The 14,863-nt window shown below is 36.7% G+C and overlaps 1 protein-coding gene across 12 annotated transcripts in view; it reads left to right on the top strand.

Annotated features, from left to right (window-relative positions):
• BBS9 (Bardet-Biedl syndrome 9) overlaps positions 1–14,863 on the top strand; it is a 730,525-nt gene that overhangs the window by 247,463 nt on the left and 468,199 nt on the right. For all 12 annotated transcript variants that reach the window (XM_021079336.1, XM_021079333.1, XM_021079330.1 and 9 more), the window contains 2 exons: positions 2,983–3,155; positions 6,165–6,317. In XM_021079336.1, the coding sequence (XP_020934995.1) occupies positions 2,983–3,155; positions 6,165–6,317 (326 nt within the window). The remainder of the gene's footprint in view (positions 1–2,982; positions 3,156–6,164; positions 6,318–14,863) is intronic.

The raw sequence follows: 14,863 nt of genomic DNA, 5'->3' as shown, positions 1-14,863 counted from the left end.
TGCCCACAGTGAGGGCAGCCACAGTCAAGTGTGGCAGTGCTAACGTATGTGCCTGCACCTGCCACTATCACATTTGGCTCTGTCACTCCAGGGGTCACAACTACATCTCACTGTCCTCTTGGCCCTGCATCACTGCAATGTGCAGCTCCAATCGTGTCACTGCCTTGGCTTGGGTCACTGCTGTGGCATGCGTTTGATCCCTGGTTTGGGAACTTCTGCATACCAGGGATGCCACCAGAAAGAAAGAAAGCAAGCACCAAGGAGCTCAGAACCTTAAACACTTCCAACAGTATGAGATAGTTCCCTGCCTCCCAAGGCAGCTAACTTTGTGAATATCTATAATTATTATGTAATTCTTAGAGTACCTTGTGCCCTTCGCAGCTCCCTTTCTGTTGTCTAATTCTTCTGCTGTGTAACAGGCCTTCATATACTTGAAAATATTTATATATTGGGGAAAGTTCTGACACTTCTGTGCAAAGTTAACCTTAATGGGTTGTCCCTGAATTGGTGATGACAGAAGCCATTTCCATTTTTCCCCATCACTCCATCTTTCCAGGGCTATGGTGAGCTTCTTGAAGGCAGAAGTTCTTGCCTTATTCGTGATTTTTATCCCCAGCATCTTTTACTGAGTTAAATAAATGAATGAAAGAGCGCATAAATACCAGCCTGGGTTTACTATGTTGCTTCCAAGCTGCCCTTGGGTAAGACCCTGGTTTGGAGGATTCTAGCATTGCTGTACTTTTGTCATCAGCATTCTCCCTCTGTCTCTCGGCAGCTCACATTCCTACACAAGAGTGCTATCTTTATTCCTCTTCTAAAGCATTAAACCTTCAGTGACATTTACAAAGAAAGATAAAGGTTGTCATAGCTGACCTTGGCCCGCTATTTTTGATGAGGAGAAATGAGGAAAACATCTGATCAGCACCAAGGGCAGAAGCCAACATTGAGAATAAGACTGGAGGAGGGAGAAGCCAACATTGAGAATAAGACTGGAGGAGGGAGGCTGGGGAAGTCCCAAGGGGAATGATATCACAGCAGAGAAGACCATTGTTAGTTGTGCACCATGGCAGGAGTACCCAGTGTTTTTATTCCTTATATAATTGAAAAGAATATGACTAGAGGAACGAGAGCAGATATATTCTTGAATTCCATCTGAGGATGACAGATTGAAGTCCTAAAAACCAATTTAAAGATGTAGTATATTTATCAAATTTGTCAAGGTATCACAGGGGATATAAATAAATGTTTCACATGTCGTATTATATACTACCTTAGCTAGATCTAGGCAAAAAGACTGAGATAATTTTTGTACTCCCCAAATTTCTTTCTTTATGAAATTGCACTTGGTAGATAGTCAATAAATGGTGAATTAAATGGAATGGGTGACTCAGATCTCAAAAAGCTTATAATCTCATTGAAGAGACTGAATATAATCATCTGGAAATTTAAATAAGAGTACCTGGTTTTGTGTGGTTAGGTGCCTAGTGATCTGTACACATTCTAGTCTCTATATAAATTCAAAGAAATGCAATATTGAGAGGTGGTTAAAATTGACAGATAATTTTTGGATTAATAGCTAGAGTTCCAGTCCCTGCTCTGTTGGTAACTGGCTAGATGACTTTGCAAATTATTTAAACTCTTCTGTGGCTAGATTTATTTTCTGTGAAATTAAGATAACAGTATTTCCCCCATGGGGCTATTGAGGTTTAAACACTGGAGTGAATGTGAAGCGCTTAAGATAGTGCCGGGCACTTATTAGGCTACTACAGATGGTTTCTTGCAGGTAGGTGAGTTTGAAGCCATGTCCTGAAGAGTAGGTAGGGTTTAGATAGTTGGGGAAGAAGGATGTATATCATGAATTCTAGCTCTGACATTTAATTTGTTTTGTGACTTTTGGCAAGTCTCTGAAATTCTCTGTGCCTGGTTTTCCTTTTTATATAAAATGGAGTTGTTGCAGGCACAGTGCTTGGTGCATAGTTGCTGTTCAACAAATAATTGTTGCTTTTATCATGTATGTAGTTATTGCCACTGCTGTCATCATCATTGTCATTGTCATCATCACCATCCTTAGGGTAGAAGATGAACAGGAATTTGGTTCTCTTCGAGCTGAAGTTTCCAGGAGTGGAGGAAACCAAGATTTATTTTTAGAGAAAGGTCTTTTGCAAAATTTCTTTTCAATGAAAGAATTTTTAGAAAAATAGAAAACTTTGATAATGATTACAGGAATTTAAGCTGGCTACTGTGTCCAGAATGTGGAGCTTTCTATAGACTAAATTTTATTTCACATAATTTTCTGAAAAAAACTAATGTTACCAGGTTGTACTTTTGCAATGGCTATTTTCTTAACTTTTTTTTTTTTTTTTTTGTCTTTTTGTCCATTTAGGGCCACACCCGCAGCATATGGAGGTTCCCAGGCTAGGGGTCCAATTGGAGCAGTAGCTGCCAGCCTACACGATAGCCACAGCAACGCCAGGTCTGAGCCACATCTGCGACCTACACCATAGCTCATGGCAACGCTGGATCCTTAACCCAGTGAGCGAGGCCCAGGATCGAACCCGCAACCTCATGGTTCCTAGTCGGATTCGTTTCCACTGTGCCACAACAGTAACTCCGTATTTTCTTAACTTTTGAGTAAAGCTTTTTTTTTTTTTAGAAGGGTCCAAATTTTATCTTTTTATTGTACTTTTATAAGATAAACCTTTTATAAGATACGTAGCAAAAGGACCATACTCTGCAACTTACCACTGTGATCACATACCTTTGGAATGAAATTTGAAAAAGTTAAGTTGTTGATGCAGAAAATCACGATGAGGCAGTATAATTACTTCTACTAAGACAGTAGAAATCATATCTCTATTGCAAAAAAGAAATCTTTGTGCCTTTGATTTTGGTATTCATGTCAGAGTTAGTGATAATTCATGTAGTTTCAGCTAGTAATTATGTGTTAATTACCCTTTCTCTTTAATTATTTTTTCTTTTTAGAACGATATCGTATTCAGAGTGAACAGTTTGAGGATCTTTGGCTCATAACAAATGAGCTTATTATTCGCCTTCAAGAATATTTTGAAAAACAGGGAATCAAAGATTTTGCATGTTCTTTTTCTGGATCTATGCCCCTTCAGGAATATTTTGAGTTGATCGATCATCATTTTGAGGTGTGTATGATCATAACCCACATCATTTGTAATTTTTCAATATATGATAGAAAAAGATGCTATAGAGGCAAGAATTCTAGTGTATGTGATCTTCAGCTCTGTACACTAAGTTGTTATTCTTATGTGGTTGGTGGGGTGGGTGAATCTGTTCCTGCCCTCTTGCCCAGTTTGTGATCAGTTGCAGACTTTTACAGAGTGGCTGCCTGGAGCTAAGCATGTGGTCTGGCCTCAGAACAGAGCTGGTTTAGTTCTCCCATATGGGGATTTAACCTTTGACCCCAATAACCCAGTGTTAAAACTATTTGAGCTTATCGGCAGCCATTTGGCTAACTAATTCTAGCAGGCCATAAATGAGGTGTGATTATAAAGTAAAGTGATTTTTCCTTTTCATTTTTAACAAGCGCACCAGAACTTCTCATCTGAATGAGGTTTAACCACAAAATATATTCTCCAATATCTGGCACAATGGGCACTTAATAAATGCCAAATGGTTAAATGTCTAATCAACGATAACATGTCATTATCAAATAAATTTCCTCATCTAGCCGATGATATTGTATAGGACAGTAAACTTTGACCAAATTGTGGCACTAAAATCAATGGTTTGCGGAATGTATTTAGGTACTCTAAGTATTGAGAACCTTTGCAATTCTCTAGGATGTGCCTTGAGAAATTCCTGCTTCCCTGTACAAAACTGGGGTCCATTGGCTTATGGAAGAGAGTCCACAGAAAAGCTATACTAATTACATATTTATAATATTTAATATCAAAAATATTAGATTCTTACTGACTATGTTTGACATACAGTTCCCTCCCCCACTGTTTTGCTTGCTAGTAAATCCCTGGTGTTTCTGCCTCAGGGACATTTATTTCCTTTCTGAGGAGGGACTTAGGGAATATGGTGACCTATCAGCACTTTTATTTGTTACACAAATTTGGGGCATGCTTATTTATACTTCCTTTATTCTCTGGGCCTGTTTTGGGGGACTTTTTTTATGACTTTAAACTTTGAAATAATGTGGATTTTAGAATCCAAGTGTCCTTTAGTTTAAGCTCCATGAAAGCAAGAATTTTTGTCTGTTTTATTCATTGCTGTAATTTCTAATGCATAGAATACTGCTTGAACCTGAGATCAATAAATACTTGTTAAATATTGAAATTCTGACAATTAAAACAGTTCAAGCACTGCTATTTGGTTACACAATCAAAGAAATGATAACCTGGCTGATATCTCAGTATTGAGAATATCTTCAATTTTTTTTGTTTCAGGCATTAAGGAAATAAAAATTGTAGCAGGAAATCATATAATTAAAAGAGTGAATTGTTCATATCTCTGATAATAATCTTTTAAAAAAATTTTAGTTGTTATATCACATAACTTTTGGTAATGAAATTTTTTTTTTTTTCAAGAGAATATTCTTTGGTCTAGTTAGCTACTTAATGCTTCTGAAATTGGGATTCGAGGAAATTAATAAAATTCCAAGTTTTTTTTTTTCAATCCTGAATCTGTTCTCCATACATGCACTGAAAAGATAAGAGGTTTGGTTTGATATCAAAAATGTACACTATAATATGTTTGATTTCTGTTCATCTTGAATATGATGTTTATTTCAGAAATAGTTATGACTGTTTTGTAAAGTTGAATTATCAGTTCATGTGGTCTGGTTTCATGGAGTATTCCTTCTATCCTATGACTTTGACTAGCTTGCTTTATTTTAATAATATTAAATTCAGAAGTTATCAGAAGAGTTGAACTGAAATATACTGAAAAATACTGAAAAGAATCACTTATGATTCTTGTCCTCCCACTATTCAGTCAACTCTTTGGAGGCAACTATTTTTTTTTTTTTTTTTTTTTTTGTCTCTTGTCCCTTTAGGACTGCACCCACGGCATATGAAGGTTCCCAGGCTAGGGGTCCAATTGGAGCTACAGCTGCCAGTCTATGCCAGAGCCACCACAATGCTAGATCCGAGCTGTATCTGCGACCTACACCACAGCTCACGGCAGCTCTGGATCCTTAACCACTGAGCAAGGCCAGGGATCGAACCCGCAACCTCCTGGTTCCTAGTTGGATTCGTTGACGCTGTGCCACGATGGGAACTCCTGGAGGCAACTTTTAATGTCTAGCTTCTTATTATCTTTCTAAAACTATTTTATGCAGTCACAACTATATTACCATACAGGTTTTTAAAAAAATACATGAGTGATATTCTGTATTTTTTTTTTTTTTTTGCTTTGTTTCATTCAGTACATCATTGGCTAGTATTACATATAAATACCTAGTGGTTCTGCAAAGTAGTCTTCTTTATTTATTTAAGCTGTTTCCCTCTTGATAAGTATTTTTTATTAGTAGTATTATCTTACTGTAATAGCAATAGAACAAATTCTATGATGAATATTCTTGCATGTACATTACTTTTTGCAAGCACACTCCTAAGGTAAATTCCTAGAAGTGGGATTGCTAGGTCAAAGGGTGTATGTTTGAGAGCTAGTGCATTAACTGTGAATTTTGCTCATTTTTCTATTGGAGTGTTGCTCTTTTTCTTACTCATATGTTTTGGGTTGTGGTCCTTTTTTCATCAATTTATAGATGTTTTCTAGATATTATGAGCACAATTTTTTGCCTTTGTGGTTATTGCTGTTATTTTTTGCAGCTTGATATTTGTCTTCTGACTTTACTTACAATGTTTTTCTCTTCCTTTTTTTCTTAACCACATAGAATTGAAGTTTTGGGGGGGAGAAATCCATATTCTTTTTTTCTTATGTATTTAATCAGTTATCACAAAACATTTATTAAATAATCTATCTTTCCCCCAATATTACTGGGCCATTTTTACTAAATTTCCATTTGACCTATTTCACTCTCTCATCTTTGTATTTATATATCAAATAACATACTTTTCTCTTCATTATTCTTTTCCAACTTTTATTGGCATTGCCTGTATTCTTACTCTAAATATATTTTGTTGTGCACATTTAACCTGAATGAAAGAAATTCTTCATTGTAGTTGCGGATAAATGGTGAAAAATTAGAGGAACTCTTATCTGAAAGAGCTGTACAGTTTCGGGCCATTCAACGTCGTCTGTTAACAAGATTCAAAGATAAAACACCTGCCCCCCTCCAACACCTGGATACTTTGCTAGATGGAACTTACAAGCAGGTAAGTATAATGTCAGTGATAGTTTTCTACTACTGGATATAATTATTTCCCTCACCTTAAAGTCATGTAGCAGACTATCAAGATAAGGTATTTCTTTCCTATGTATTATGGAGCAGCAAATAGCACACAAACTTTAGAATCAGAACTTAAAGTCAAACTCTGCCATCTCTAAGTATGTGATCTTGAGTAAATTAGATTTAGATCCATCAGTTTCCATATGTACATCTTGGGGTGGTTGTGAAGATTCCCGTCATTTACGTGAAACAGCCAGCATAATTCCAGGCAAATAGTATATACTTGGTAAATAGTAGCTATTATGATTAGTATTATTGGACAATTCTTGGTACATCCCATAATTATCATCATGATTCTCAAAGTGTCTTACAGAGCAATTATCTTATACTTCGAAGTTTATGTCATTTGATATTTTGAGATGGAATTCTTAAACAGCCCTTTGTTCTAGTTCAAAAAGACTTTTTTCCTCTTCTTCTTGATTCTTCCTTCTACCAGTGGTTTATCATTTGTATGACCAGAGTGATCTGACTCTCACTCTTAAGGTATTATGTCTTCAAAAACTATTCAAAATTATTACCTCAGGCTTGAAATAATAACTTTTAAAATTCAAATTTCATGGGTAAGGCCTTTGCCAGTTCTATTCTAAAGAAGTCAGTTTTGAATGACTACATTATGTCATCTCATATTTCTATAAAATATCACTGATCTGTTTAAAAATCAGTGTTGGTGGTATGATTATTTTGTTAATTTTTTAATTGAATATTTTTGTTGAAATAGTATTCCCATGCAGTTACGACAAAAAATACAGCTCAATCTCATATATCCTTTACCCACATTCCTCCAATGGTAGCGTTTTGTAAAACTATAGTATAATATCACAACCAGGATACTGACATTGATAAAATCCATAGATTTTATTCAGATTTCCACAATTTTACTTGTACTCATTTGTGAGTATATTAGCTTCTATACAGCCTTATTACATTGGGTTTCTGTATCCACAACCACATTCAAGAGAGTGAACAGCTTCATCACCACAAGACTCCCCCATATTGCCTTTTATTAACAGAGCTCCCTTTCCCACCATTGCCTTCCTCTACCACATTCTGTTGTTGTTGTCTTTTGGCTGCACCTGAGGCATGTGGAAGTTTCTGGACCAGGGATCAAACCTGCACCATAGCAGAGACCCAAGCCACTGCAGTGACAATGCCAGATCCTTAACCCACTGTGCTGCAAGGGATCTTCACATTCTGTTGTTCTTAAAAGAACAAGTCAGATTTTTTTTTTCATAGTTAGCTTTTCTAGAAGAAAGAAAAATAGCTTATTATGTAAACATCAATAAATGTGTTGATAATATGTTTGCTTCTTGAAATTTTCATGGTTATTTGAAAATCAGTAGCAATTTAAGGGACAATCTGTAGCAGCAGTAGGGTATTGGAAAGAAAGTTGGGCTTGGACTCCAAAGACCCCAGTTCTGTCAACTGATTAGCTGTGTGGCTTTTGGCAATTCCCTTACCCTCCTAGAACTTCAATTTTATTCCATAAGATGGGATAAATACTCACTATGTTACTTCAAAAATTCTATTCCATAATTGATGTGGAAATGCTTGGTAAATTGTTCCACAAATAGAGATTGCCGATTTATTTTGTGCTGGAGCAATTATGTGACTTTTAGGTGGATAGGCACTAATGCTCTTTCTATTTCACACTTTTTTTCCTCTCTTTGGTGCACTTTTTGTTTTGGTTTGTTTTTATTTTCTTCCTTTTTTCCCTCCTCCTTCTTCGTCTCTTTGATGATCTGTCTATCTCATTCTTAGGCCTCCTACCATGCCTGCACTTGGAGTTGAAAATATGTTAAATCTTGTCTTTAATGGTGTTGTATCTTTTTGTGGACACAGTGGCAGAGAGGTCTTTAAAGGGATTTGATGAGGATGCTTGATTTAATGTTTTCCATATTTTCTATGTAGCAAGACTGTCTTTGTCTTATATATTTAAATTTCTAGGGTTTATTTTTTTCTACTTAAACCCAGTTGAGTTTTTCCATGATTTGTAATATTACAGGCAAGATAACCAAAACCATAGATTTTCACTTGAATCTAAAGTCTCCATTCTTTTAAAAAGAGAATGAACAAGCTTTTGAAAGAAAAATATGAATACTATAAGGAATTTGACTTAGTTTTAATGTAATTTACTACTCAATTTTATGATAAATATGTTAAGATCATACACAATGCTAAATTTTCCAACTTGGTCCTTTATCATCTCCTCGGAAGTGTAATCACTTTTATATGTTTTTGTGTCTTTCTAGGCCTCTTTTTTTTTTTTTTTTTCATTCAGAAATGAAATGTTTTGGGAGGCTAAAAAACTTGTAAATACCATCATACTATAAGTATTAGTCTGCCTCTCTTTTTTCTTTGTCTTCTAACAGTATGTACTGGAGTTCTTTCCATATTGGGTAGATCTACTTCTCTATTTGTAATGGCTACATGGTATTCTGCAATATAGACATTCTGTAGTAAGGACAAACCACAGTTTATTAAAGGATGAATCTTAATATTAGTGGTTTTTTTTTTTTTTTTTTGTCTTTTTAGGGCCACACTCTCGGCATATGGATGTTCCCAGGGTAGGGGTCAAATCGGAGCTACAGCTGTTGGCCTACACCACAGCCACAGTAATGCCAGATCTAAGCTGTGTCTGTGACCTATACAACAGCTCATGGCAACGCCGGATCCTTAACCTACTAAGTGAGGCCAGGGATTGATTGGGTTCATTAAGCACTAAGCTATGACTGGGGAACTCCTTAATAATAGTTTCAACATTGAGTCTAACATTGAGAAAAATCCCTTTTAGATAACTCTATTGTGACCAGACAGGCCTAGGACATACCTCACTATCAAATGCCTTTTGTTTAGGTATACTTATCTTTATACTTTGCCCGGGTAGGGGGCAGATTGCTTGGGTGATTTCCTTGGCAGATTAGCCAAGCTCAGGAAATAATTAGTCATGCTAGAGCCTGCTCTTATTCTCCATGGCGTAACACCATTGCATGAGTGTCACTAGATTTTTAAAGTGTTTTCCTAATTTATCAATTTAAAATTAGACCTGCTACCTTGTGGAGTCTTGTTTTCTCATGTGCAAGGAGCTTTTAATTTTTCTTTTAGTGGATCTTAGTGCTACTTTAGTTTCACCAGGAACAGTTGGATAAGCACTCTGAGCCATGCAGTGAAAGATTTACTTCCTGTCCTTTCGTCACCATGCAACTGAGGATGCTATATTGTCATCATTTAATGAAGCCAGAGGTAACTGGTTTATGTGAAAATAGACATAGAAGTCAGATCCTAAAACCAGTGTGTAAACTCTCTGCAGGCAGGGACTCGTTTTTGTTTTGTTTTGTTTTGTTTTTTTAATTCACCATTATATTCTCAGCACAGTACATTTTTTCCCGCACTGCAGGTACTTAGTAAACATTTGTTCTAGGAATGAATGCTTTCTTGCCACTAAGATAATTTCTTGAAACTCTTTGATAAGGGCAATCTGACAAAGAACAGAGCAGCAGAAAATTCTTTCAGTTCAAGCTCATGAATCATTAGGATGATTTATTCCAAAAATCTTCAAAAGCCACTAAAAAGTTGAAACCCTCTTCTCACTTCCTAAATAATACTGTTGGAGGATTCAGGTGAACTGTCATAGCTAGGAAGGTTTTATAGCTGCCAATTCTTAGCTAAGAAAGTCTTTTCTGTTCTTTTTTTGTGAGTAGGTGGGTGCCAAAATTAAATATGAAATAATCATCTGTTGAAATATTTCTTTGCAAAAAGAACATTGTCAAGGTTAAATTTCATCATATTCTAAGTATAGTGAGAATTATTTGAGATTTTTCAGCATTAATACTGGTCAGAAGCATGAAAAGTTGATTGTCTCCATTTTTCTTCTACATAATTGAGTTCTTCCTCTTGGAAGCAGACTTTCTTTTACAAAATGTAATGTAGTGAAGATAGGCTATAGAGATGGACGACTGGAGGAAGTTTGGAGATGTTATGGGTGCTAGACATCCAGGAACTGCTATGAATTCCAATAAAGTCCTTAGGACAAACTGGAAATGAGGACCAAGTCCCTTCATATATGAATGATTAAGCATTGTTGAGTTGGCTGAAATGTGAAATAGTTTGTATGATATATTTATTCATGTAGTAGAGTTAGTGATGGTTCAGTTGTAGGTTCTGAGGTCAAAGTTTGGCTTACTAGCTCTTCACTCAGTAATGCTACCTTTTGTGATTTAGGAACCAAAAAGTCAGCTTAGCCGGTACAGAAGTCGGTAAGGCCAGAGTGGGTAGGCAGTATGGGATCTGTGTCTTTAGTGTTTAATAGAAACTCTGGGAACGACCAGCTCACACAGTGAAGACAGTGAAATGAGCCTTCAATCTTCGAATGATTTGGAATGTAGGTACTTTTGAGTCTGGTCCAGCAAGAGCCTATCAGAGAAAGCCACAGCTTCTAAGGTTGCAGTAAGACATCCAACATTGTTTCCCTTAAATGCATACTAATAAATGCTCTAGGATTTGAAGTGGCATATCTGAAGTATTCTAGTATAATGATTAAGAACTCTGTGTTTAAAGTCAGCTTACTTGTCTTGCAACCCTGACTCTGTGACCTTGAACTAATAACTTAAACAAAGAGAAAGTAAAACCCTCCCTAAGTTTCAGTTTTCCCATCTGTAGAATGGTGCCTCCTTATTGTGAGGACTGAAACGTGTAAACACATAAATTGCTTAGAGTAGTGCTTGGAGTACAATAAGCTCTCAAGAAATGCTGACTATGATTCTAGGGACAATTCTTCACCTTTATTTGATTAGTAAGCTATGTCATCTCAAAAGTGTTGCTATTCATTGATCAGACAAGAGAGGTTATAATAATACATCATCTTTCTGAAACTGTTTCACAAATCTAGATCTCAGCTAAGGAACAGGAAGACCATGTGTCCTTAGGATCATTCCAAAACTCTAGCCAGCTGGCCTTGAGCGTTTGGTTCTAGAGAGGGTACCAAAAGGGAATGGGCATCAGGATCATGAGGTCAAGTGGCCATCTTCCTCAAGTCCCTGATTATTTCATCTGGGTGTATTCTTAGAAAGAAAATTGCTTGATCCAAAAATACCTCACACACAGACATACATTCACGTATACCTACATATTGCTCTATAAAAATGTACTAAATTATAGTTCCACCAGCAGTAAATGAGAATGTCTATTTTTTTTTTGTCTTTTTTTTTTTTTTTTTTTTTTTTAGGGCCACACTCACAGCATGTGGAGGTTCCTAGGTTACGGGTAGATTGGAGCTACAGCTGCCAGCCACCGCCACAGCCACAGCAATGTGGCATCTGAGCTGCATCCACAATCTACACCACAGCTCATGGCAGTGCCGGATTCATAACACACTGAGCAAGGCCAAGGATTGACCCTGAGTCCTCATGGATGCTAGTCAGATTCTTTTCTGCTGAGCCATGACAGGAACTCCTGAAAATTTCTATTTTCTAGGTATTATTGTTTTGGTCTTTACAATTCTTAACTGAAAGGATAATTTGATTGTTATTTTAATCATTCTTTATTTACTTACCCATCAGGTTGAACATTTAAATATTAATTGGCTGTTTGTCTTTCTTCTTTTGTGACTTACATATGTAAAACAGTTTGTTCAATAGTACATCTGGTAACAGCTTTTTCTTATCATTTTGTGTATCTTAAGAGTGGCAATCTTTTGGCTTCTATCATGCATAAAACATACTTTATGTAAGGAATGTAATTTATCTTCACATATAAAGGAAATTTTACCAATTTGTCATTTGCCTTTTATTTTTATTTATAATTTTTTTTAGACAAGTAAAATTTATAAAGTATTTACATAGTAAAATCTATTCATCTTTTTCTTTTGGGTTTCCATGTCTAGGAAAGCCTTCTCATGTCAAGAGTACATAAATATCGACCTATAATTTATTTAAAACTTCTTATGCTATCATTCTTTATATATACTTTAAAAAATCCACCTGGAATGTATTATGCAATTTAGTAGAAATCTAATCTCCTGGTCAAAAATGGTTAGCTAGTTGTCTCAGTCCCTGCTTATTGCATAATCCATTATTCCTCACTGAGCTGAAATGCTACCTGTAACATTGAACAAATTTACTCTGTAGCAAACTACCCCAAACCTTAGTGGTTTAAAACAACAATTCATTATGGTTCATGAGTCTCTGAATCAGTTGGGCATTTCTGCTGACCTGGGCCACATTTGACTGTTTGAACTCACTCATGTGTCTCTGGTTAGCTGGTTGCTCAGCTGGGGACTGGATGGCCTAGGATGTACTTACATATTTGGCCTTTGGCTCATAATTAGATGGGATGATTGTGCCACATGTCTCCCCTGGTCCAGTGGGCTGGCCTGGCCTTATTCACATGGTGTCTACAAATCCCACTGCACAGGTACTCTTCAAGCCCCTGCCTGTGCCATGTCTCTAATTCCCATTGGGCTTGACCAACCCAGATCAAAGGGCTTGGGAGATAGATTCTGCTTCTTTATTGGAGGAGTAGAGAATCATGGGTATTTTTACAATCTACCCCACTTCCTTTAACATGTACTAAATTATTGAAATGTTTTAAAAGATGTTTTTTTTTCAACCATTCCTAATCCTCGAATTTAGGTTTTCTATACTTTTTACTTTGAAACTTAAATTTTTTTCATTAAAATTTTATTAGTTCCTAATTAATTATGGTCTATGGACTCTAAAGATAATTTCTCTCATAACTAGTTATGTTTGTCAAGAATTGTTTAAAGCAAACAGAGCATCTGTGCCGCTTAAGGCTAGTGAACCTGCCTGAATACTTGCTTGTGTGCTTAGCTGTGGTCAGTTGTTTTGGGAATGGGACCTGTTGTCCAGTTTCCTTATAGGTCCCTACTCTAGCCCTGTCCAGGGTGGGCTTCATGGGTGTGATCTGTGTCATCACAGCGCTGAGTGTTTGGTTGAATGCTCTGAGCCTCTCAAATAATGTAGGTGGTCTGGCCCCATTGGGATACTAACTAATTACTAATGAGTAGAACAAGACAATTGGGAGTTAAAATACAGGACAAAATTCAAAGACATGATAGTTTTATTACCTCTACCTCCAAACCACCTCTAAGTTTCCCCAAAGATGAAGAAAAGGGGATGCAGTGGGTATCAGTGAGCCCCTGTGAATAGCTCAAAGATTTCTTTCGGGAAAGGCGTCTCCATTAACTGACACAGAAGTGACAAGGGTTGTCTCATTTAGGAATATCATCTGGCAATTAGTTGTCTCTAAGCATGTTGTGAGTGACAGCCTCTTTTGAGATTTCTATCCAGCGGGTCACTGGCTTTAAGATCACCATGAATAGTTATGAATTTTGGTGCATGCAGATGTCAGCCAACCACTTTTCTCCTTTTTTTTTTTTTTTTTGTCTTTTCTAGGGCTGCACCTGCGGCATGTGGAGGTTCCCAGTCTAGGGGTCTAATGGAGCCGTAGCCACTGGCCTACGCCAGAGCCACAGCAACGCAGAATCCGAGGCACATCTGTGACCTACACCACAGCTCATGGCAATGCTGGATCCTTAGCCCACTGAGCGAGGCCAGGGATTGAACCCACAACCTCATGGTTCCTAGTCAGATTCGTTAACCACTGAGCCACGACAGGAACTCCTTTTTTTTTTTTTTTTGTCTCCTGTTTTTAACTGCAAATTATTTCTTGTATTCTGTATTTTTCATTGGATTGGAACCCCAAAATCACATTGCCGCATTATCATTTTACTCTTAGTAGCATGCCTTTCCTTTACAGTATCTACCTACTTCACACTAAACTCCACTAGGGGCCATTTACCGAGGTCATCCTATGGCTGAATCAAGGAGAGGGGACCAGGACTATCACTCTGGGAAAAGCATCTTGTGATTCTTACATGGGAAGGATCTGATTTCCTGTGAATGAGCATTTTCCAGTTGCTCATCACAAATTCTAGAATTTTGGGGAAAAAAAGTCTTCTTTTTTGAAAGAACTTTAACCTTTACTTCTAGCTCTAGAAGCATAATGTTGAAAGAAAGTAGCCATGTCAAGATTTTTTTTTAGTAGTTAGAAACCTAAATTTCCTTAGTTGGGGTTATTGGAATACTGCTTTTTCAACCACCTTAAAATATTTTTGGACAACCTAAGAAAGTATGGGAAGAGAAGGGAAATTCATATTTTTTGAGCATATATTGAGTCTGAGGCACATTTCATTTATGGTTTTAATATAATCATCTTATGATGATGGCATTCTTGTTTCCATTTTATGGATGAAGAATTTGAGACTTAGAGCAGGGTTAAGCAACTTGCTCAGTGTTAGATATTAAGCCATCTATTCCAAAGTCCATGCTTTAGCATGTCGTGGCATTTTTACTTTAATTATTTCCAGGTGGGACATAGGCATAGGTTTTCTTTAGCAAAACTTCAGTCAGGTTGAAGAAAAAAAGAGATTTGTGCAAAATATTTGTATATATTCAT

Source organism: Sus scrofa, chromosome 18, assembly GCF_000003025.6.
Source record: "Sus scrofa isolate TJ Tabasco breed Duroc chromosome 18, Sscrofa11.1, whole genome shotgun sequence".
NCBI classification, from domain to species: domain Eukaryota; kingdom Metazoa; phylum Chordata; class Mammalia; order Artiodactyla; family Suidae; genus Sus; species Sus scrofa.
Note: the sequence above shows the minus strand (reverse complement) of the source record. Positions and strands in the feature narration are given on the sequence as shown.